Raw genomic sequence first — 22,934 nt, 5'->3', positions numbered from 1 at the left:
TTAATCTCCTACATAACTTAGCGTTATGAAAAATAGATGTTGACCGATTCTCAGACCAACCCGATATGCACACAAAATGTCATAAAAATCGGTCCAGCCGTTACGGAGGAGTATTGTAACTAACACTATGACACGAGAATTTTATATATAAAAAAATTGAAGTTTGTCAGTAATTTTAAAATAACTGTATTTTTCCAAGAGCATATAGTTATTTACATAATACTAAAACAAGCGATACAAAAAATTTGTCTGTCTGTCTTTCTGTCTTTTTGTTCGTTCGGGCTAATCTTCGGAACGGCTGAACTAATTCTTTTGGGACTTTCACTAGAAGATAAAGAAGGTTGTGCAACATATAAGTAGGCTACTTTTTGTCACGGAATTCCCGCAAAATATAGGGATTTACGAGGAAAAAACCGTTTTTACTGCGTAATACAATGATTTTTAACTGAGTTTGGGTACAGCAGGTAATTTATATGGAGCAGCCCGACTGGGGAGTACCTCGACCTTACAAAAGATCACAGCTAAATAATACTGCTTTCAAGCAGTGTTGTGTTCCTGGTGGTGAGTAAGGTGATCAGAGCTCCTGTGGGGAATCAGGATTAGGGTTGGCAACGCGCTAGCAATTCTTCTGGTGTTGCAGACTTCTATAATCTACGGTAATCGCTTATCATTAAATGAGCCGAATGCTTGTTTGCCGACCTAGTTATATAAAAAAAGAGCAAATCTATACATCTATACTTACATTGTAAAGCTGAAAAGTTAGTTTAAACGCGCTAATCTCACGAACTACTAGTTCGAATTGAAAAGTTGTTTTTGTGTTGGTGGATAAGCCAATTTACCGAGAAAGGCTATAGGCTATTTTTCCCCTTAAATTAATACGGGTGAAACCGCAGGGCATAGCTATAATACTTAATTCCATTAAACTATCCATTTGCGTCTGCTTTCTTTGTGTTCTATACAAAGTTAGGAAACTGAAAAATTTGAACATAATGAACAGAATTTATGTATTATCGTTTTTATTGATACATGTTGTCAGGCTTTGAAGGTTGACTTTGTTGACTACAAATTTACATAATATTTTCTTTGTAACTATCATAAAAATGTAGACGAATCGTGTTTATGAGTGAAACTATATTGTTTGGCTACTTACCTTTGTTTACTAGACTGTTATAATTTAGTGACTAACGTTATAAACATCATATAATAAAATAAGATGTGCATAATCTACGCTACATTATCACGTAATGTGAGTAATATTATGTACTTCTATTACATTGTTATTTACGTAAAAATAAATATAACAAAATTCGTAAAGAAAAAAGTAATTAATTCTAAATTCTAGCTTTGGCTTTGTTCCAAATCTTGAAAACTCTGTAAAATGAGTCGGATGCGTGGCCATCATACTTATACTTGGTAGCTTTATTTGGCGCTCGTTTGTATGCTAATTATGATACAATATCATTTGAAATGTTGTAATGCAAATAATTTGTAATATTATGTATTTATTTTCAATACATTTATGTAGAAGATATCATTACCATAAACTTTTTCATCACCTTCAGAATACCTGGTAAATTCCCACTGTTGGGCGTAGGCCTCTTATTCCATATGTAGAAGAAGGATCGGAGCTTAATCTACCTGTTCCTATTATGAGTAACGATCTCTATCAGGTGTCTGTGAATAAAGCACGGAATTCTGTACTGTATACCTATTTATTTATATACTACATAGAATAAATGTAAATTACGTTTAAATTTGTTGTAATAAATGTATTAATCAATAATATTTTGTTACAGCGATAAAGTTCCAGGAGAATTTGTTAAAGACCATGATTCAAATCGAGAATACGTTCTTTGAACTGGGACGAACGTGTCAACGGAACTGCCTCATTATATGCGACCGAGGAGCCATGGACGCAAGTGCATGTGAGTATTGAAATGAGTCACACGTTGTACTAGACGGGAACATACCGCTACATTAAAAAACAACAAGATTAATATTTACTTCCACCTCAACTGTTTTGCAATTGCTATGTATAAATGTTCCGGGTTTTCCATCAGCGCAGCGTTACGATTTTATTTTGAGATTATTAAATTAACAGGTCTCTTATCCGGTCTTTTTTTTTTCGTAGTTCGGTCATTTGAGGTCAGTAAAATCTATCTATACATATAATAAAATGGTAGGAAAGTCAAAACTGTACATTGAATATTTTTTTAAAAGAATACTTGGGGTGTGATCTACAATCGACACCGAAGCAAAAATATAGTTTTTAGAATTTTTGTCTGTTTGTCTGTGTGTATGTCCGGGTTAAACTCAAAAAGTACTGCATGGATTTACTTCAAATTTGGCATAAATATTATTAAGAAGTCGGGTCAACATATAGGCTACATATTATCACGCTATAACCTACGGGGAGCGAGCAGTGAACCTTTATTTCTTCAACGCATTCTATAACAACGTGTAATCTAACGACAAATATTATTTTGAATGTTGTTGTTATTATGTTAATAACCATGCTATAAACTAGCTTCAAACTATAAATAAAGACATTCTGTAGTATATTTAGTATCTGCATTGCACCCGTGCGAAGCCGGGGCGGATCGCTAGTAAAAAATAAGATAGCTTTCATTATTAAAGAGAGCTTAAAGTGTCACTTTTACAATCAAGTTGATGTATATGTAATTAATTAAAAAGGGGAGATTTTTGCTATAAATGTTAACATAACGAACAGTTAATATATGTATGAATATCACACTATTACACGATGTAATTGTAAGTAATAAGAAATATAACTAAATAAGCGTTTTTATGCAAGTGTGTAGATGTTTACTTAGAGTTCCAGTTGATCTAGAACCTATATCGATTTTTATTTTTATTTTTTATTTATTTATTTGTGCATTCAAATAAATGTCCTAGTTATTTTAGTATTTATGTCAAGCACTATATTTTTTATATTCTAATGCAAATTACCGTAAACTGAAGGATAAATTCATTTAATTGGTGCATAACTTTATAAGAAAATAAACTTATCGCTAAATACGCTTTAACGGTTATCTTTTGAGTAATAAATCTATCATTTCTATACTTCTTTGTATTTAACAAATGTGTAAAGTAACTTTTATATACTCACACTGAGATAATTTTTTAAAAAATCATCATCCTTCTGGAATCTATATCTATTAATTTAGCCTATGTATATAGTAGATTACTAGGTCACATCTGCTATTACAATTGTGTCATATTCAATCATTGTTTCATTACTAACATATATGTATGAAACAATAATTTAAAAATAATAACGCCATAAAAACAGTCGCATCAAGTTAAAAGAATACTGACTAAAGTTGATTATTATCATAACCTTGAAATATCAGAAGGATGTCCTTCGGCTGTTAGAATTTTATAGACCAGATGACCTTCATAAATTACCCTAGCGTTGACAATTTTGCCGTTATGTCTTAATGCCTTAACCCTTACGTAGACTATTTTATACTGGTAACATTTTATTTTTAATTCAAGAAATATCCTCTCTAGTTTTCACATCAGTAATAAAGTTATTGATTCGAGTTTTTTCTTATTTTTATTTTAAATTGTAAATGTAACAACAGCTTAAGTCATATGTGTACTAAGTACATAGGTACTTTCTAGAGTTTGAGCTTTTAGCGTAATGACTTTCACGAAGATTATACTTGCGTCCTTGTAATGAATGGTGCGTGTCGTCTGGATCGCGCAATTACTTGATATGTGATAAAAAACTCGCTACTATCAACAAACTTTCATTATAATGAATAAAAGTGAATATAGTTTTTGGTGTATTGTATATATGACTCTTATACATAGTATATTGTTTTAAATTGCACCGTGTGGCTGTTATATGTTACAAATGTTTTCTTTGTAGACGGGTCGTCTGTAAGAAATCACTGTCAGTGATAAGACCGCCTTTGCACTTTATTCAGTATTTTTTTTCTCTTCTTTTTAACCGACTTCCAAAAAAGGAGGAGGTTCTCAATTCGACTGTATTTTTTTTTTTTTTTTTTTTTTTTTTTTTTTTTTTTTATGTATGTTACATCAGAACTTTTGACCGGGTGGACCGATTTCGACAAATTTTGTTTTAATCGAAAGGTGGTGTGTGCCAATTGGTCCCATTTAAATTTATTTGAGATCTAACAACTACTTTTCGAGTTATATCTAATAATGCGTTTTTACTTGACGCTTTTTTCGTCGACCTGCGTTGTATTATACCGCATAACTTTCTACTGGATGTACCGATTTTGATAATTCTTTTTTTGTTGGAAAGGGGATATCCCTAGTTTGGTACCGTGATAAGGAAACCAGGATCTGATGATGGGATCCCAGAGAAATCGAGGGAAACTCTCGAAAATCCGTAATAACTTTTTATTGGGTGTACCGACTTTGATAATTTTTAATTTAATCGAAAGCTGATGTTTATCATGTGGTCACATATAAATTTTATCGATATCTGATAACTACTTTTTGAGTAATCTTTGATAACGCGTAGTTGCTTGACTATTTTTTCGTCGATCTACGTTGTATTACTTGTCGATGTAATTGAAGTCGGTTTTTTTTTCGTTTGCGAGCAAACACAATTATTGTTGTAAGTATCAATAAAGTATAAATAAATAAATTAATATAATTGATTTAAAAAAATGATTTTTAATTAAATTTTGTTTATACTTAATTGTACACCACATCTACATTTTAAACATTGAACATAATTATGTATATTAAGACGTTATTATACAAACTGTGAAGCACAATGGTCGGACTTATGGCCATTTCTTCTAGACAACCCAAATTTTATATTAATGAAATAACGCAAATTACATGTATCTTCCTATATTTTAACAAATACAACCGTGTCTATTAATTTTAAATGGCATATTTATTGTAGGTAATAGTCATACAGTTGTAATAGTGTCACATCGGTGATAAAATAATTATTCATATATAATTGTACTAGTTTGTTCTATATTAAATATAGGCATGAATAAATAATTAAATATGTATTTTATACTCACTGCATTCAACAATACCTACTTTTTTTATTATCTTTGTGGTTACGAATAAAGTATCGGTTTCTTTAAGAGTTTACAATATCTGATATTCCTTGATAAACAAGATTACGAAAATAAACATTAACTTTCCACTGAATTATGAAAGAATATTTTGAAAACATTTAGTTTACGTCTGTCGTACGACTCTTTGAATGTATTGTTTGTGGGGAATTTCCTCTAACTCAATCGCATGTATGACTAACGTTTATAAACCATTCAGTTAAATAAGTCACACGTAAATGACTAGCCCGTTGGCGCAGTTTGTAGTGGCCCTGCTTTCTGTTCTGCGGGTTGCGGGTTCGATTCCCTTCTGAGTCTGGGTGTAATATAATATTTGTATTTAAATATTTATATATGTACTATTTCTATATATTTCTATATTATTTCTATGTTTATAAAAAAAATAGTTATAACAGACGACCGTGTGGTGTATGTTATATGATATTTATTTATTATTAAAAAAAAAATGAAATAAAAAACGTATATGCAAATAATCATAATTATTGGAAAATCTTTGTAATTTTAAATGTAATATTTAAATGATATAAAACAATTATTTATTTATTATGTAGATTACACCCACAAGTTATCACCATGAGTTTTAATCATATGAAATTGTTTAAACATTGTTCTATAGTCGTCTCTTCTTTCTTCCTCTATTTTTCAGATTTTCTTGTTTTATCGTAAGACTAGATTTCATTATAAGAAACATCGAATCATTCTCTTTCTACGATTGAAGGTTCACGGTGTCCTTTCTTTCATAGGAAGAAAAAGCGCTTTGCGCGAGTGATTTGCTGGTGAATAGTAGATTATTTTCAGAAAAAAAACACGAACTTTTAGAATAAATACATAGATATGCCACTGCGTAAAACATTCGACTTACATGACGACTTGACGTCACAAGCACGTGTTTTATCAAAATCTATGAATTTGTTGACACTATGAATATAGAGGAGTACGAGTTTAGGAAACGAATTTAAAACTTTCTTAAAATTGTTTTTTTTACGACGATAATGTGGTTTGATAATTACCTACGTTTCTATACATATAAAAGATTATCGCACATTTTATTTTCTAACGACAATAAATAACTTTGTATTATTCTCTATGTAGATACATAATACTTCAATAAATTAAACTTGTAATGTATTTGAATAACAAACACTACGCATGTTACGTAATTGGTATAAATTAACAACTATTGGTTATCTGGGCAATGTATATAATAATTATACAACTTCACTACATAGTATATAAAACAAAGTCGCTTTCTCTGTCCCTGCACATGTATGTACGCTTAAATCTTTAAAACTACGCAACGGATTTTGATTCGGTTCTTTTTAATAGATAGATTGATTCAAGAGGAAGGTTTATATGTATAATAACCAGGGATATTCCGGTATGGGTTATTTACCTTTATAAAACGGTACTTATCGAATCAAAATAACGGTAAGAGAATCATTCGGTAACCGAATCATATCGGTAATACAGTATCGAAATAAACCGGTAGTAGGCATAACGTTCGCGTCGTAAGTTTAAGCGGGCAATTCCCGTTCTTGTAGCTGCGCTGCGCTAGCTCGGATTGCGGTCCGAACGTACACCATATCTCTATCTCATTCGCTCCCGTGTGTTGCGTGATTTTACTTAAAACTTATTTATTTGTGATAGACGACAGGCCCCGGGCGTGGCGCGAGCAAGTTTTCATCTCTTTTTCGCGTTAATGTTTATATTGCATATAACGAATAATTCAAAACAAAAAACTTAATTACTTTCATAGTTAAAGAAGCCAGTCTTATGAAAAACCAAGCATTATCAATAAAAGCAAAGAAACATTACAGATTCTTCATTTTAAACGATGGCTCACAGATTTTGTCACCCTCTGTTACTTGTCCGAATCATTTAAAACCGAAATACATAACGTTATATTTCGGTATTACAGTTTAATCGGTAACCGTTTTATTACGGTTTTGGAACCGAAATAAAACGGTAACCTTTTCAATCGGTATCCGATTCATACGGTAACCGTTTCAAACGGTTACCTTTATGAATCGGTTTGGCGAACCCTGATAATAACATCCATTAAATAGTGGAGAAATACTGTTATTTTTGAGTTTTCTCATGTTATGTCGTAAATAATTATTATTTTTTTTCGCTTAAATTGCAAACGCAGGCTGAACCCTACGAGATTTATCAAAATAATGTACTAAGTATTATACACATTGAAAAGGTCTACAGAAAACTCCGCGATGGTATATACCTATCTCTTATGGATATCCCACAATAACATCTTTTTGTCATTTACTTTTTACGACAAATAATGGCTAATTTTCGAAGCGATTTTAACCAATACAGCATTAATCCTTATCCAATTAAATACCTTAAATATATTTTTTATTTAATATAGATCTATATGGCCCTTTACAGCATATGATTTAAATGAATATTTTCGAAGATATTACAGATTTAAAAATCGCAGTACGTAGCGTTTGCGGCGGTTCCGGCCGGCTTTTACTCTTAAGTTAACGCGTGCGGGCCACGGGCAGTAATGAATAAATCAAAAGTACTGGATCGATTTTAATCATTTTTTCAGTGAATGACATAGGCTATAATTATATTTTATACCCGTGCGAAGCCGGAGCGGGTCGCTAGTATGTAATAAACTAGAATTCCAAGTTGTTTTTCTATATTGTGTTTTTGGCATTTCAACTGCAGTAGAAATTTACATGACTGTGACTTTGTGTTAATTACACTTTGTAGAATGTGAATATTAAAAAATTAAGTTTACGTTTGCTAAAAATACCAACTTTCTCAGCATTATTCGGCAATATACCTAATTCAAGCTGAAAGAAGTTAAAAGTGTAAAGTAAGAACAGGTAAGAAATTAAATATTTATTCATCAAGCGATAACGATGTCTTTACATTTACAGTTATATCGAAGGAGAAATGGGAGGCGATGTTGGTTGCTAACAATTGGAACAGCGTGGAACTTCGCGATAACAGATATAACCATATCGTGCACATGGTCTCAGCGGCTAATGGCGCTGAAGACTTCTATTCCACTGAGGTAGGTCTATATTTATAAAAGATTGTACATAATCTGTGGTACACAATATAGAAATGAAAAAAGTTTATAAAAACTAAATGAAAACAAGTTTTAATTTGATGTTTCAATTGTGCTGAAATGAAAATAGCATTTTAGTCTATTGCCCTGGGATTTAAAGTGTACTAAAGATGACTTAACAGAGAAGAATAGTTGTCAGGCCGAGGTTTGTATGAAAAGTGAAAATGTTAACCGGAAACGGTACTTTTGCATGGATATTTCGATCAAAAATATATATATGTGACATTATTAGTTTGACAATGAGAAGACGAGAAGTGAAACCCTTGATTAGTTAGACCCGCGATCGTCTGGTATCGATTCATATTTCCTAACCATATAAACGTCCCTAGTTAGAAAAGTAAATCGTTCTTTTTACATAAAGCATTTTTAGGAATGTGTAACTATATACATAGTATGTAATTTTTTTTAAATATAAAAAACGAGTAAAGTTTTCTAGATAAACATCATCACTTTAGTCTATCGCAGTACACTGCTGGATATAGGCCTCACGTGTGATTCCCATAGTCACCACGCTGGACAGGCAGGTTAGTGACCGCAGGGCTGGCTTTTTCGCACCGAAGACTCTGCTGCCCGTCTTCGCCCTGTGTATTTCAAAGCCAGCAGTTGGATGGTTATCCCGCCATCGGTCGGCTTTTTAAGTTGCAAGGTGGTAGCGGAACTGTGCTATGCCTTAGTCGCCTCTTACGACACCCACGGGAAGAGAGGGGGTGGCTATATTCTTTACTGTCGTAACCACACAGCAGGGATATATATATATATATATATATATATATATATATATATATATATATATATTATTTATTTATTATTTGCTCATAAATTATATAATACCCGCCATTCTAACTCCACGTGAAAAAGGGTAAGCGTGATAACTAATATGTAAACAAATATGCCTACGTGCGATATGAAATAGAATAAAAAAGAATACAATTTACTTCACGTCACATTACCACGTATGTCGTGTTATGAGGCAATCTAATTTAAATTATTTATTTTCTATTTCCAACTAGCGAAGCCTTTGTCCTATTGAAAATCCAAAGAAAACGCGTTTTAATTCTATGACAATCTTATTTTATTACCTAAAAAATGCAGAATTTTATTAACATTTTGATATTACTAGCCAATTCGGACTATCTAGTTTTTCTTACGAAGACAGTTATAATTTTTACGAACAAACATCGTTTTATTTACATAATGAATTATTTTACAGTTAATGATAAAACAGTGTGTAATAGATAATTTTAACTATTACAAACAGTATTGTTTTTAAAACATATTTTTACATAACATCTACGCTCAGAATTTGACATACATTATATATATTTTGTCCATAATATATTTAATTATATTATGGACAAAAGATTATTGGTTGTGTAACGAATTGCGTAGCGCGAACGCCAAGAAACACGAATGATTTACAACATTTTCATATTAACCACTACAACAACTGAAAATAAATTAAATAATGCTGAAAAAAATTAAATATACGCTGCGTTAATTTTGTTTTTATTACTATATCTTATGTTAGTTAAAAACTGGATGTTTTTTGGTCTTATTTTCTTAGAGAAATGGTATATAGTTCATCTACGTGTCTATCGTATTTCGATTTCGGAATATAAAAATATTATATAAGTAGACAGTCGTTTTTAAAACCATTTATCATATTCATGGTCACAAGTAATTGTTCTTAAAAACCAGTAGAGCATAAAATTGACATGTTTTTCTAATCAGGTGACATGTGTCCTCCTTCGTCATTTTTGTTGTATCATCGTAGTCATTAAAAATTACAATATGGTATATATTTACAATAAAAATTATCTGAAAATAGTTATTTATTTAATTAATACTTCTCTATATGTATCAATACAATGTACTCGTCATGTGGAAAAACGTGACAGTCATAATTTATATACGTATATTTGTACATAACGATTATTGCTTTGTAGGTATTTATCGCGTAGAGAATGTTTTTGTAACTATGGTTATATAATTATATAAAGTAATAATCTTATGGATAAATTATCCTTTATATACAAGTTAACATTAACACACAACAACAATTGTGCTCGAAAGGTTTTTCTTGTGACCATTAATTAACACACAACAAAATGATGTCACGCTATTAAGCATGTGTCTGATGATAACTTATATAAAAATATTTACGAGATGGCATACAGATAGCGCAATGATAGATATATTTTTAGGGATTAGTGCTATCGAATGGTAATTCCCAACATTGGCGTTCCACTGGCCGAGTGCCAATTTAATATTCAACGGTTTTATCAGACACGTGACAACCAACGATTGATTGATTCATGTGAAATAATCACGTAACTTTGATTTTGAGTTGATATTCAATGTAAAAATAAAATATTAAAAATAAATATTAGACTAGCCCGTTGGCGCAGTTTGTAGTTGCTACTTTCTATTTGCGGGTTGCGGGTTCGATCCCCGCCTAAGTCTGGGTGTAATATTTGTATATTTATATATGTATTATTTGTATGTATAATAAAAAAAAAAACAAAAAAAAATTAGTTCTAACAGTCGGATGTTACATGTAACACAAGCATTAAGTTGCTTATCACAGAAACAGACGACCGTGTGTGTATGTTATAGGATATTTATTTATTAATTTATTTAAATATGAATTTATCTTATAAAATTAATCCTTTTTTAAGAACTAATAGACAATTTCATCAAAAACATTTATACTGGAATTGTGATCGTAATATATTACTAGATAAATCAATAACTTATTTTTATATATTTTTTGTTATAGGATCACGCTTGTCGATCGGAGGGTGTAGAGCTTGCCCGGGAGCTGGACTACAACGCGGCGGCCGCCTGGATCGGTCATCCTTACTTCGACGTCATCGACAACTCGACCGATTTCGATAAAAAGATGAATCGACTCATCGCGTGCGTGTGCCAGAGGATCGGCATCGACACAGGCGACCGGCTCAACGTCAACTCTAAGAAACGCAAGTTTCTCGTCAAGAGTCCTCTACTTCCCGACTCCGACTTTCCGCCCTTTCAAGATTTCGACGTGGTACACAACTACTTGCAAAGTGATTTCCGGAAAGCTCAGGTTCGACTTCGCAAGCGAGGTCAGAAGGGCCACTGGTCTTATATTCACACTGTGAGGAAGTTCCACCCGACGAACGGGCAGTCCGTAGAAGTGCGTACGCAGTTGACGCACAGGGACTACCTGAACATGCTTCCGCAACGCGACGATGCACATTTCACGATATACAAGAAGCGTCGTTGTTTCATCTTCAACAATCAGTACTACCAGTTGGACATTTATAGACAGCCCACGCATCCCAGGTGATGTACCGTTTCATCTATACTACGTATTTATGTATTTATACTATGTGGGTCATGTTGGTAATAATAAACTGATTTTCTTTGAAGCTTTTGTCATTTACCTATAATTTTGGTGGAGAATTAATGTTTAGGTAAACAGGTAACTAAATAATTATAGGTGTAGTGTAACAGTATAAAACTAAAATCAAGTGAATCTAAAGACAAAGCGCTTAAAATTATTGTTTATTATTGTACTTTTCAGGTGTCGTGGGTTAGTACTTCTCGAAACGTACAGTGCAGCTTACGACCAGGATGCGCTGCTAGCTTCCCTGCCAAAGTTCCTAACTATTGAGAAAGAAGTTACTGGAGACCCAGCTTACTCCATGTACAATTTATCTTTAAAAGAAGATTGGAAAACTTCAACTAAGTATTACGCTGGTTCTGATAATAATGGTGTGTACTAATTTTTAAATTTGTACATTTCACAGCTTATTAGATAAAATGAACTAGTAACCAAAAAAAAAAAATTTTTTATCTAAAATTAAACTAAAAATTAAGTCAAAACTTTCTTGCTCCCTTAAAACCCCTTCTGCATGATTTATTGTTGTTCTATAAAACAATGTTACTGCTAAATAAATGTTTTCTTTAATTATATATATTTGTGCATGTTTTTTTTTGTGTTTTGTACGAACTGGCGTAATTGTGATAGAGACTAGAATAAATTAATACTTTCTATTCGTTGTAGTAGAGAACCCAGCTATAATATTACAGACAAAGCAATTTATCTTTGTATTAGTATGTCCAGTATAATGTATGTTAGTGTTGTCTTTAGTGTTGCATTGGTGTTTTGTACTGGTCTGTGTATATTTTGTAAAATTACTTCAGTAGTGTCCCATTATTGGGATTCCTCAAGGATTAAAGGTGAAATAACTTTACAGATACGAAAGCTGTCATTCTGGGACATTCGTATTCTGATATACTTACAACTGACAATTCCAGCAATAGTAACTAATTGATCAAGAGGTTTTAGTTGAATGTGGACACTAACAATTTAGTTTATTCTAGTGACTAACATAATTACGCCAATGTCGATATTTGTATCATCTTGCGAGGAATAAAAAGGGTATTTTGGTTTATCAGGACAAACAAAATGTTTAACAAACGGCCACAGTGCAGAGAAACTTAATGGCCATGCGGAGAAATTAAATGGGCACAGCTACAACAAGGTCAATGGACACAATGAAGAGAAGATCACCACTTACAGCAAAATAAATGTTCATAAAATGAATGGACATGAACCAACAAATTCTCTCGACATTGATATAAATAACTGCAAAAATATATATGGTGCGAAGCCAAGATCACCAAAGATTCCAAAGAAAGATTCTCTTAAAGTATAATTGGAAAAGCGATTTAATGTCTATACTTAAGAATTTGATATTTATAAATTCCATTTTGTGGCATTACAGTATACACCAAAATCCTAAATAATATTAGTAGTATAAGCAATATGATATCTGCGATTTCAAATTTAAACATCTTTGTATAACTCTCTGTATTTTATTCAAGTAATTATAAAAGCCAAATAAAGCAACTATTTTTATAGCATTTCTTGACTGCAATATTTTCATATAGATTTGCGTCAGCAAAATGTGCACATTTAATGAAATATACTTCATTGACAAAAAAATACTTAATATTGTTTGTGCCTTTTATATATTCATACAGTATTGTATATTGAATTACATTTTACATTATTTAGTACTTAATGATTGCAATAATAAAATATTATATATTGTTGCAGAATGTATAGATTTTATTCGCGGCATTCGAATTATGATAAAAAATTTCAAGCATATTCTTTTAATATACTTAATATAATAACTATTTTAAAAAAGTAGTTAAATGTTTCACATGAAGTTATTGATATCTTGATGTCCAATTTCACATTTTTTAATTCAAATGAAATTCACAACTCATCTTAATTTCTAGCGTAGTCACTATTAGAGTTGTAAGTGTGTCACTAAGCGAAGTGTAATTTTCACTAAGCAAAGTTTAAGACATCAATATTTTATTTTATTTTTATTAAATGTTAGAATGTACTTAAATAATCACTCAGGTGTAACTCGATAAAGTATTTGTCTAAACTTATGTACTTTATTAGACGCTGTAACTATCGATGTAGCTACTATGCTATCATATTATTTAGCAGGAGTTAGCGGTAGTAGCACTGTTTTAAACGGCTGTGCTGTGTAACGTTATTTAACTATTAGAGCTATTTTAGCTTTGCTAATTTATAGCAAAACCATGCCTAACCAATTTTTAAGGGTTGCACTGTTTTTTTTTTTTTACAGTTTTTTTATCCTTAAAAAGCTTTCCCAATTTTACAGGTAATGAACTTTTACTGAAATTTTTTTTCGGACTTATACCACTAATGTTTTTTTGTGCAACCTTAATTTATTGACAAAATCTCAAAATTGTATGTTTTCGTACCATTGCACTGATTCTTGAATAAAGAAGTGTGCATCCAATAGCCGTTTGTTTCATTTGTAACTAACTATATTTTAATCATACCATCACCCCACCATTCATCATGGATACCATCTGTGTTATATGCAGATAAAACACACTTGTTACTTTTTTATTTAAAAATATAGGAGATGCTCTGCCGATCCGGACCCCTTTATCCTACCCTGACCTACTATTACAATTCTACTTATTACAACTATAATATAATAACATTATATTGTATACTAGCAGTGCCCGCATCTGCGTCCGTGTGGAATTTAACCAAAAAGTTATTGTTCAATTTGCAGAGTTATAAAATACTTAAATTTCTAAAATAAAAGTAGACTAAGTTACTCCTTACTATATCAGCTATCTGCCAGTGAAAGTCCCGTCAAATTCGGTACAGTCGTTTCAGAGATTAGCCGGAACAAACAGACAGACAGACAAAAATTGTAAAAAAAAATATATAGTGTATCTATCAATATTCAATATGCATTTAGTAAAAAGCGGTTATTTTTATATTACAACCAGTTTATTTGTACTGTTCAAGTATATAGTATACTACTAGTTAATTCATTTAAATTAATAAAATTCAAAGCAAAAACTAAATGATTTTCATAGTGATGAGATTTATTTACAAAGCCAGCCCTGCGGTCACCAACCCGCCTGCCCAGCGTGGTTACTATGGGCAAAACACGAGTTCATGCCATTTTTGGCGCCTTGTGGAGGCCTATGTCCAGCAGTGGACTTTATTAAGCCCGATCACATTTTTAGTAACGCTCTCGTCACGCATTCACCACCTCACTCCTCAATTCAAGCGTGTGTAAAGAAGTTTTACTTCAATAATAAAAATACGCGTGAGTGTCACACTGATTAAGGAACTTGCTTGATGCATAAAATAACAATTGCATCTTAAATTGGGGTACAAATGTTAAAGAATTACTTTAATTGAATTAATTTTCTTTCTGTTAAAAGTTTAACACATTGCTAATGTATTTTTAAGAATAATGAAGGAATAAATATAAAAAGTAAAATTGATTTCAACATTTATTAATTTTAACTTTTATTAATACTGTCTTTAATTTTTTGTTCTTTATACATCTTGATGACCTTTTGTCCAGGAACTATACCTTGAGACAGGCCAGGCCTTTTCTTTTTTTTATTCGCCTTTGTTTCCCATACGTCATCATCGGTAGCAGAAGATGCATCAAGTTCTACTTGAGGTGGAAGTGCTGATGTCATTGTGCCCGCTCCTTCACACACAACTGTTTTTAGTTTCTATAAAAAATAGAACTTTGTTTTTTATTCAATAATTAGCTGTGCCCAGCGGTTTCACCTGCATTAATTTAAGGAATAATTGTGTTTACTCACAAACGAAAAAAAAAAAAACGACTTCAATTACATCGTCAAGTAATACAATGATAAAAATAATAGTCAAGTAAATATGAGTTATCAAAAATTACTCAAAAAGTTGTAATAAAATTTTGATGAAATTTAATTGTGACCATATGATAAACATCGGCTTTCGATTAAATTAAAAATCATCAAAATCGGTACACCCAGTAAAAAGTTATGCAATATAATACAACGTAGTTCGACAAACAATAAGTCAAGTAAAAACGCATTATTAGATATAACTCGAAAAGTAGTTGTTAGATCTCAAATAAATTTAAATGGGACCAAATGACACACAAGACCTCTCAATTAAAACAAAATTCATCACAATCAGTCCACCCAGTCAAACATTCTGATGTAATATACATTTAAAAAAAATACAATCGAATTGAGAACCTCTTACTTTTTTGGAAGTCGGTTAAAAACGGAAAAATACACTAAAATATTATAGAAAATATCTTTTCTTGGTAAATGTAGGAACTATTGAACACAAACAGAATTTTTCAATTCGAATGAGTAGGTCCCAAGATTTCACTTGAGAGAACACACTTGTTCAAACAAAAACTCTTTAGCTTTACAATATTTGTATAAAATACAGATAATAAATTACAACAGTAAAAATGTGTTTCACTTAAGTCATACCTGTTTTTCAGCTTCTAATTCTTCATTAGATTTCTGTATATCAGAATCATGTGCATATTTACAATTATGCCCAAATCGACAGCGGCCTTTTCTATAATTCCAGCATATTTTTTTGCCATTGATCATTTGTGTATGGTTTTTACCTGAAACCTTAATATTCATGGCCCATGTACTTGACGATTATATGTAATATTGGATACATTAACATTGTCAATTTGTATAATCATAAAACAACTACTATCATATTTTATACTGTGTATATATTGTGTTATAAATGTTATACAAGAATACAAATAGGTTTTTCTAATAGAAAGTCAACATATACCATTTTAACATGTTTCTCCAATATGGCAGCTTTAGCTTGTTCCTCTGCTACAAAGGGATTAGAAAAAACCGACGTGTGCAGAGTATTTTCACCTAAAGCTGGTTTTGGAAGCTTCGGCTTCTCGTCATTTTTCCGGTTTTCTACTTTTGTTCTGTTGAGTTATATTGTATATGAGTAAATATATTCATATTAGAAAAACAAAATTGAACGTTTTCGCAAATTAAATTACCTCTCTTCATCACTGCTCTCTTCTCCTGTACTGCTAGATGAACCGTAGTCTAGCAGAGCATTCATTTTAATTTATTTAACTGGTTATGTTTAAGCGTAATAACTATGTAAAATAAAACTATGATTTTGTAATCCTTTTAAGGCGTAACATGTATTGTACTAAAATATTTGAGATTAAAATTCAAGATCGGCTGAAACTTTAATGCCTCTTAAGAGAGCTCAAACAAAATTGGGCACCAATAATAAGCGCGATATATTTTTATTGTCAAGAAACCGATGGGCTATGGCCACAGTAAAAAGTAATAGGTATAACCAAATAAAACTAAAAGCTATGGCGATGGGCAAACCAGAATCAAGTATTTTGTCTTAATTTTGACAAGTATAAAAAACTAGCGTCAGTCGTGAATCGTCAACGGTCAAGACCACAGATTAGTAAAGTGTAGTCAGGACCATGGAGCATAGAGTGGGACAGGGTACCTCAAATCTCAATAAGTCAATACCAAGTCAATACAAATTACAAACTTATAAATATCGATATTGCATGTATCGATAAACTAAATCGACCATAATTAAGGTACGAACGAAATTTTGGTTTCTGATTCGGCCACAAAATTTAGTTTTGCCATAATTCGACTTAGTCAACTTATTATGAAAGAATAACTTTAAAAGATTAGTGAATAGATTATGCATTTAAATCTTAAAAAGAAATATTTAAAAATCGTTTATATTCTTATAAACATGAATTAAAATGTTTAATTCAAAATCTCTAAGGTCCAAACCATTTATCTATAACTGAATGTCAATTTTCAAAAGCTTACTGCCAAGACTAAGTCTTTACTTTATCATATATGTTATATACAGCTGTGTTCGGCGGTTTTGCCCGTGCTTATTAGATAATTGCTATATTATCTTTGCATTGACCACTAATCTACAGTTTTCCAAACTTTCATTGAGTTTTTCTTCCTTTCGAAGGTCTTGTGTTACGTCGGATAGACAAGTATACAGCTATTTTTAAATTGGGTATATGATTTTTATATTATAGATAATAAAAATTGTATATACAAAACTATAATTATTTACCGATATTTCAAGACGACGAACTAAATTTTTTGTAAGTTAGATCTCGAGGGTCACAACTGTAAAGTCGGATCCAATTTCTTGCAGCAGAACTTGTAATTAAACAATAAGCTAACAGACAGTTCAAATTCCAATAATTGTTTTGACCTCTAAAGCTTAGCTTAACTATCAGAAGAACTCGATTTGTTAAATATCATTCATGTACAGAGATTGCTCAATTAAACGTTGTCTAGAATTTTTGATGACTCATATAAATCAAAATGGTACTTAATTTTTATTTATTTCAATGATTTTATTTAAAGTGTGGCCTATAGTTATGGTCAAAATAAAAATACAATCAAATATGTACTTTAAGTATAATTTATAAAGCTATAAACACCATTTAATTTTTAATTAATGTTGAAACTTTTTTTTCACAATAGTCACCCAATTTCTCTATAACTTAAGTTTAAGGAGAAAAAGGTCTGTGGTACCGGGTGTAATTGAAAGAGAAAGAAAATGTCGCTATTGCATACTAGTTCTTCGTAGTGACGGCGGCATCAATTTCTGAATTAATTACCATTTGTCGCAAAAACTGCGCGTCCTTTAGCTTTTCTAGACTAAAATCTTTAATTTTTCTTCGGGCCTTGTCATATCGTTATCTAAATGGCATCAGATGATGAAGTAGATGGATCTTTTGCAGGTAAAGGTTCAAATTAGATTCTAGCATGTAATAGGTAAGCCGCGAATAGCGGTATCATATGTTTACTTGCGGTAAGCAATTAAAATTTTGAAAAATTTCGGCTTACATCGTGAGGTGTGACTGCAAATTGTTAATATGAAACAAAGTGCTTCAAAGTGTTAAGTGATTAAGTGTAATATTAACATATTTGTTGTGATTTTGGTGTCAATATTTTTATGTGGCAGTTTGTGACAGAAAAGAACATGCATTATCCCCTCATTACTACTTAACAAAATGGACGCCGTCAAACAAAGGGATTAGTGACCTTAAGGCTAGGAGTGCGCATGCATCGCAAAAAATGATGATGCTCATATGCTTGCTAACATGTGCAGGTGGAATGCATAGTGACTGGTTTGACCACTTTATGGTAAATATTTGTTGCAGGTGACGAGGAAGTGGAGGAAGGTGAGGGTCAAAATGATAACTCAGGAGACAGTGATGAAGTTCCTCCAAAGGTAATAAAAATTTTATTTTGAATTTTTTTTTGTTTTTTAACTAAAAAATTATATCAAATCTATACACAACAAACTTATCCCTACCAAATCCCTACAGAGTTTGATTTAATAAAAAAATAAAATAAAAAATAAACTATCAAATGGTTAACAATCATTTCATAAGAAATTAATAGCTACATCACAATATCTGTTGACTATTTCACTTTGCAAGAGTTATAAATAAATAAGTTATTATAACATTAAATCATCAATATGTAGTGTATATTTTTACTGAAATATTCCCTGAATAACATATAAGGTTTTAGGATATTTTGCCTTTGCATCAGTATTTGGTAAACATATTACATACTTATATTAAAATAAATTTACCCATACACTGTATGTTTCTTTAATAGGAAGACGATGACTACTCTCCAGAAGATGGAAGAAAGAAAAAGAAGGGCAAGAAAAGAAAAGCTAGGGGAGAAGAAAAAAAGGGAAGAAAGAAAAAGAAGAAGCGTAAGAATGAGAGTGAAGAGGTAAGTGTTGCATTCTTAATATTTAAATAAAAAAAGCATCTGAACTTATATTCCAATTTATTGTATGATAACTAGACTTACGTCATTATAAGACTCATTAAGTATCAATATAAAAATCATTTTAATATAACCACTGATATGTAACTGGTCTGAAATAACAACATCTCAAAAAATTGATGTGAGGAATCAGTATTGTCATTCCGTAAAGTATTGTACAAAATGTACGAATTTCCAAATTTAAAAATACAATTTTCTGCTTTATATGAAACTAAATTAAAAAAATAGTTCCTTCATACATATTCAAGTAACTTATCATTAAATCTTTTGGATGGTTTGGGTAATAAAATGTAGTACAATTTGATGATCAAACAACAGACAAAGCTATTATCAGTGTCCACTATCTATTTCCACTTTTATCTACTTCTTAATAGGTGATCTTTATCTTACTACTTATGGTGCGAGTCACTTAGCTTTGCAACAAAGGAAAATTTTGTAATATAATTTTTATTATTAAATCAGCGTAGATGTGTACTGTACATGTATGTAGTCTTATTTCTCTAACGATTCTATAAAGGACACAGACAAACAGAAATTTTGATATATATAGATGATTGAGATAAAATATTTAAAATGACATACATAGAACACTTATATGTAACATTTTACTAAGAAAAATCATAGTACAAAATTGCGAAATAACAATATAATTAATAATTATTCAACAAAAAAAAATGGTTATTTTATAACAAAACAATTTATAACTATACTTTGTGTACTGCGTAAATTATAAGTACACTTCAGCCTAATACAATCCACTGCTGGATATAGGCCTCCACAAGTTGGAGCCCAAAATGGCGTGAACTCATGTGTTTTTGCCATAGTCACTACGCTGGGCAGGCAGGTTGGTGACTGCAGGACTGGCTTTGTCGCACCGAAGACGCTACTGCCCACCTTTAGCCTGTGTATTTCAAAACCAGCAGTTGGATGGTTATGCTGCCACCGGTCGGTTTTTTAAGTTCCAAGGTGGTAGTGGAACTGTGCCATTCCTTAGTCGCCTCTTACGACACCCACGGGAAGAGAGAGGGTGGCTATATTCTTACTACCGTAACCACACAGCAAATGAAACCAGTATTAAGATTTAATACAAAACATACCTATGCTTACAAATAACTTTCGATCATTTCAGATTATACATATAAAGTATAATTTACCTCTATGTAACGAATTTTGTTAACTTTTTCATAATGTATCAGAGAAAGCAGATTATTAAACAAGTCTTATATTGTTAAAATGAATGAATCGTAAGGATATTTTATCTATTTATATATTAAATCTCGATGTAAAAAAATATTTGGAATAACAAAGATTATCTAATTTCCTTAGAATTTGTTATATCGATATTGCGCTATACTTATAATTTTGTTTTACTCTTAATTTCCGATTAGTAAGTACTTAGGCATTTGTAAGCTTCTAAAACCCTACGTAAGCCTAAAACTGTATTAACGAAATCTGCAAAACCGTTAATACTTATTCGGTACTACTTATAGCCACGTTTCTTTGTGATATAAGGATTAGCTAAGAATTTTAAGTGCTAAATAATTGTGTTTGCTCGCAAACGAAAAAAAACCGACTTCGATTACATCGACGAGTAGTACAACGTAGATCGACGAAAAAATAGTCAAGTAACTGCGCGTTATCAAAGATTACTCAAAAAGTAGTTATCAGATCTCAATAAAATTTATATGTGACTACATGACAAACATCAGCTTTCGATTAAATTAAAAATTATTAAAATCGGTACACCCAGTAAAAAGTTATTGCGGATTTTCAAGAAGTTTCCTCGATTTCTCTGGGATCCCATCATCAGACCCTGGTTTCCTTATCATGGTACCAAACCAGGGATATCCCCTTTCCAACAAAAAAAGAATTATTAAAATCGGTACATCCAGTAAAAAGTTATTACGGATTTTCAAGAATTTCCATCAATTTCTCTGGGATCCCTTCATCAGATCCTGGTTTCCTTATCATGGTACTAAACTTGGGATATCTCCTTTCCAACAAAAAAAGAATTATCAAAATCGGTATATCCAGTAGAAAGTTATGTGGTATAATACAACGTAGGTCGACGAAAAAAGCGTCAAGTAAAAACGCATTATTATATATAGCATATAACTCGAAAAGTAGTTTTTAGATGTCAAATAAATTTAAATGGGACCAATTGGCACACACCACCTTTCGATTAAAAGAAAATTTGTCGCTCGCTCGCTCGCTTCGATCCAAATCGCTCCACCCAGTCGAAAGTTCTGATGTAACATACATTAAAAAAAAGAAAATACAGTCGAATTGAGAACCTCCTCCTTTTTTGGAAGTCGGTTAAAAAGTCTTTTTTTGGGCAAATGTGCTTTTTATTGCTTATGGTATAATATGACCTACACATCCGACGCTATTCTAACGGTTAAAACGACTTTTTGTGACAATAAGTTGAAAATTATAGTTGAGGTATTTGTCTCTAAACCTGACGCCAACAGGTCGCGTCAGCGTATAAGAAAATATAATAAAAAAAGTAAAAGTTGATTTGGTTAAAATATTATTATTCAAAATAAAGAAATTTTTGCTTAATTTCAGTTTGTTAAAATCTTTATTGCTATAAAATTTCATTTAACTTTCATTTTTCCTCGTAGAACAACTAGCGCAGTAAATTCTGAACATGAATTTTTTTCTAATCAATATTATTTACAGTAACTATACTTTACGTTGCCTGATCCAAACTTGATTAATGTAAAAAGAGGAATAATCATTACCACTAGCAGCAACAATATTTTGTTATTGATAACTTTGTTGTGGCTGCAATAAGAACGTGTTATATACTGTTATATTACTTATATTTATTATACGTTAGTTTAAAGTTGGCGAATTTATTGTGTAAAATATTTTTGAATGATTGGTTCAGCCTGTAACATCTCACTGCTAGGCGTAGGCTTATGCTTCCGTATAAACGAAAGGTCGTAAAATATACGGTACGAAAAAAACAGGTGAATTAAATTTCTACCTCTTTATAGAGACGTTGCTATGTGTAAGTCAGTGTTTACAATAATTGTGTTTGCTCGCAAACGAAAAAAAAACGACTTCAATTACATCGACGAGTAATACAACGTAGATCGACGAAAATAGTCAAGTAACTACGCGTTATCAAAGATTACTCAAAAAGTAGTTATTAGATCTCAATAAAATTTATATGTGACCACATGACAAACATCAGCTTTCGATTAAATTAAAAATTATTAAAATCAGTACACCCAGTAAAAAGTTATTGCGGATTTTCAAGAGTTTCCCTCGATTTCTCTGTGATCCCATCATCAGATCCTGGTTTCCTTATCATAGTACTAAACTAGGGATATCTCCTTTCCAACAAAAAAAGAATTATCAAAATCGGTACATCCAGTAGAAAGTTATGCGGTATAATACAACGTAGGTCGATGAAAAAAGCGTCGAGTAAAAACGCATTATTAGATATAACTCGAAAAGTAGTTTTTAGATCTCAAATAAATTTAAATGAGACCAAA

The 22,934-nt window shown here is 31.4% G+C and overlaps 3 protein-coding genes across 3 annotated transcripts in view; 2 read left to right on the top strand and 1 right to left on the bottom strand.

Annotated features, from left to right (window-relative positions):
• LOC123653684 (TRPL translocation defect protein 14) overlaps positions 1-14,035 on the top strand; it is a 28,045-nt gene extending 14,010 nt beyond the window's left edge. Inside the window, exons 5-9 of the mRNA XM_045589678.1 lie at positions 1,797-1,925; positions 8,003-8,139; positions 10,976-11,523; positions 11,765-11,955; positions 12,643-14,035. Of these exons, the coding sequence (XP_045445634.1) occupies positions 1,797-1,925; positions 8,003-8,139; positions 10,976-11,523; positions 11,765-11,955; positions 12,643-12,902 (1,265 nt within the window). The 3' untranslated portion in view covers positions 12,903-14,035. The remainder of the gene's footprint in view (positions 1-1,796; positions 1,926-8,002; positions 8,140-10,975; positions 11,524-11,764; positions 11,956-12,642) is intronic.
• A 1,009-nt stretch (positions 14,036-15,044) lies between these two features.
• LOC123653685 (zinc finger CCCH domain-containing protein 8) lies at positions 15,045-17,025 on the bottom strand. Its single transcript, XM_045589679.1, has 4 exons — positions 16,602-17,025; positions 16,373-16,523; positions 16,048-16,197; positions 15,045-15,288 (listed from the first exon to the last, which is right to left on the bottom strand). Exons 1-4 carry the CDS (start codon positions 16,664-16,666, stop codon positions 15,067-15,069), a joined length of 588 nt encoding a protein of 195 aa, XP_045445635.1. The 5' UTR covers positions 16,667-17,025; the 3' UTR covers positions 15,045-15,066.
• A 1,099-nt stretch (positions 17,026-18,124) lies between these two features.
• The window catches only part of LOC123653683 (chromodomain-helicase-DNA-binding protein Mi-2 homolog), a 22,603-nt gene continuing 17,793 nt past the window's right edge, over positions 18,125-22,934 (top strand). The window contains exons 1-3 of the mRNA XM_045589677.1: positions 18,125-18,359; positions 18,783-18,853; positions 19,249-19,371. Coding sequence (XP_045445633.1) covers positions 18,323-18,359; positions 18,783-18,853; positions 19,249-19,371 — 231 coding nt within the window. The 5' untranslated portion in view covers positions 18,125-18,322. The remainder of the gene's footprint in view (positions 18,360-18,782; positions 18,854-19,248; positions 19,372-22,934) is intronic.

This window comes from Melitaea cinxia, chromosome 5, assembly GCF_905220565.1.
Source record: "Melitaea cinxia chromosome 5, ilMelCinx1.1, whole genome shotgun sequence".
Lineage (NCBI taxonomy): Eukaryota > Metazoa > Arthropoda > Insecta > Lepidoptera > Nymphalidae > Melitaea > Melitaea cinxia.
This window is presented reverse-complemented; position numbering and strand designations above follow the sequence as displayed.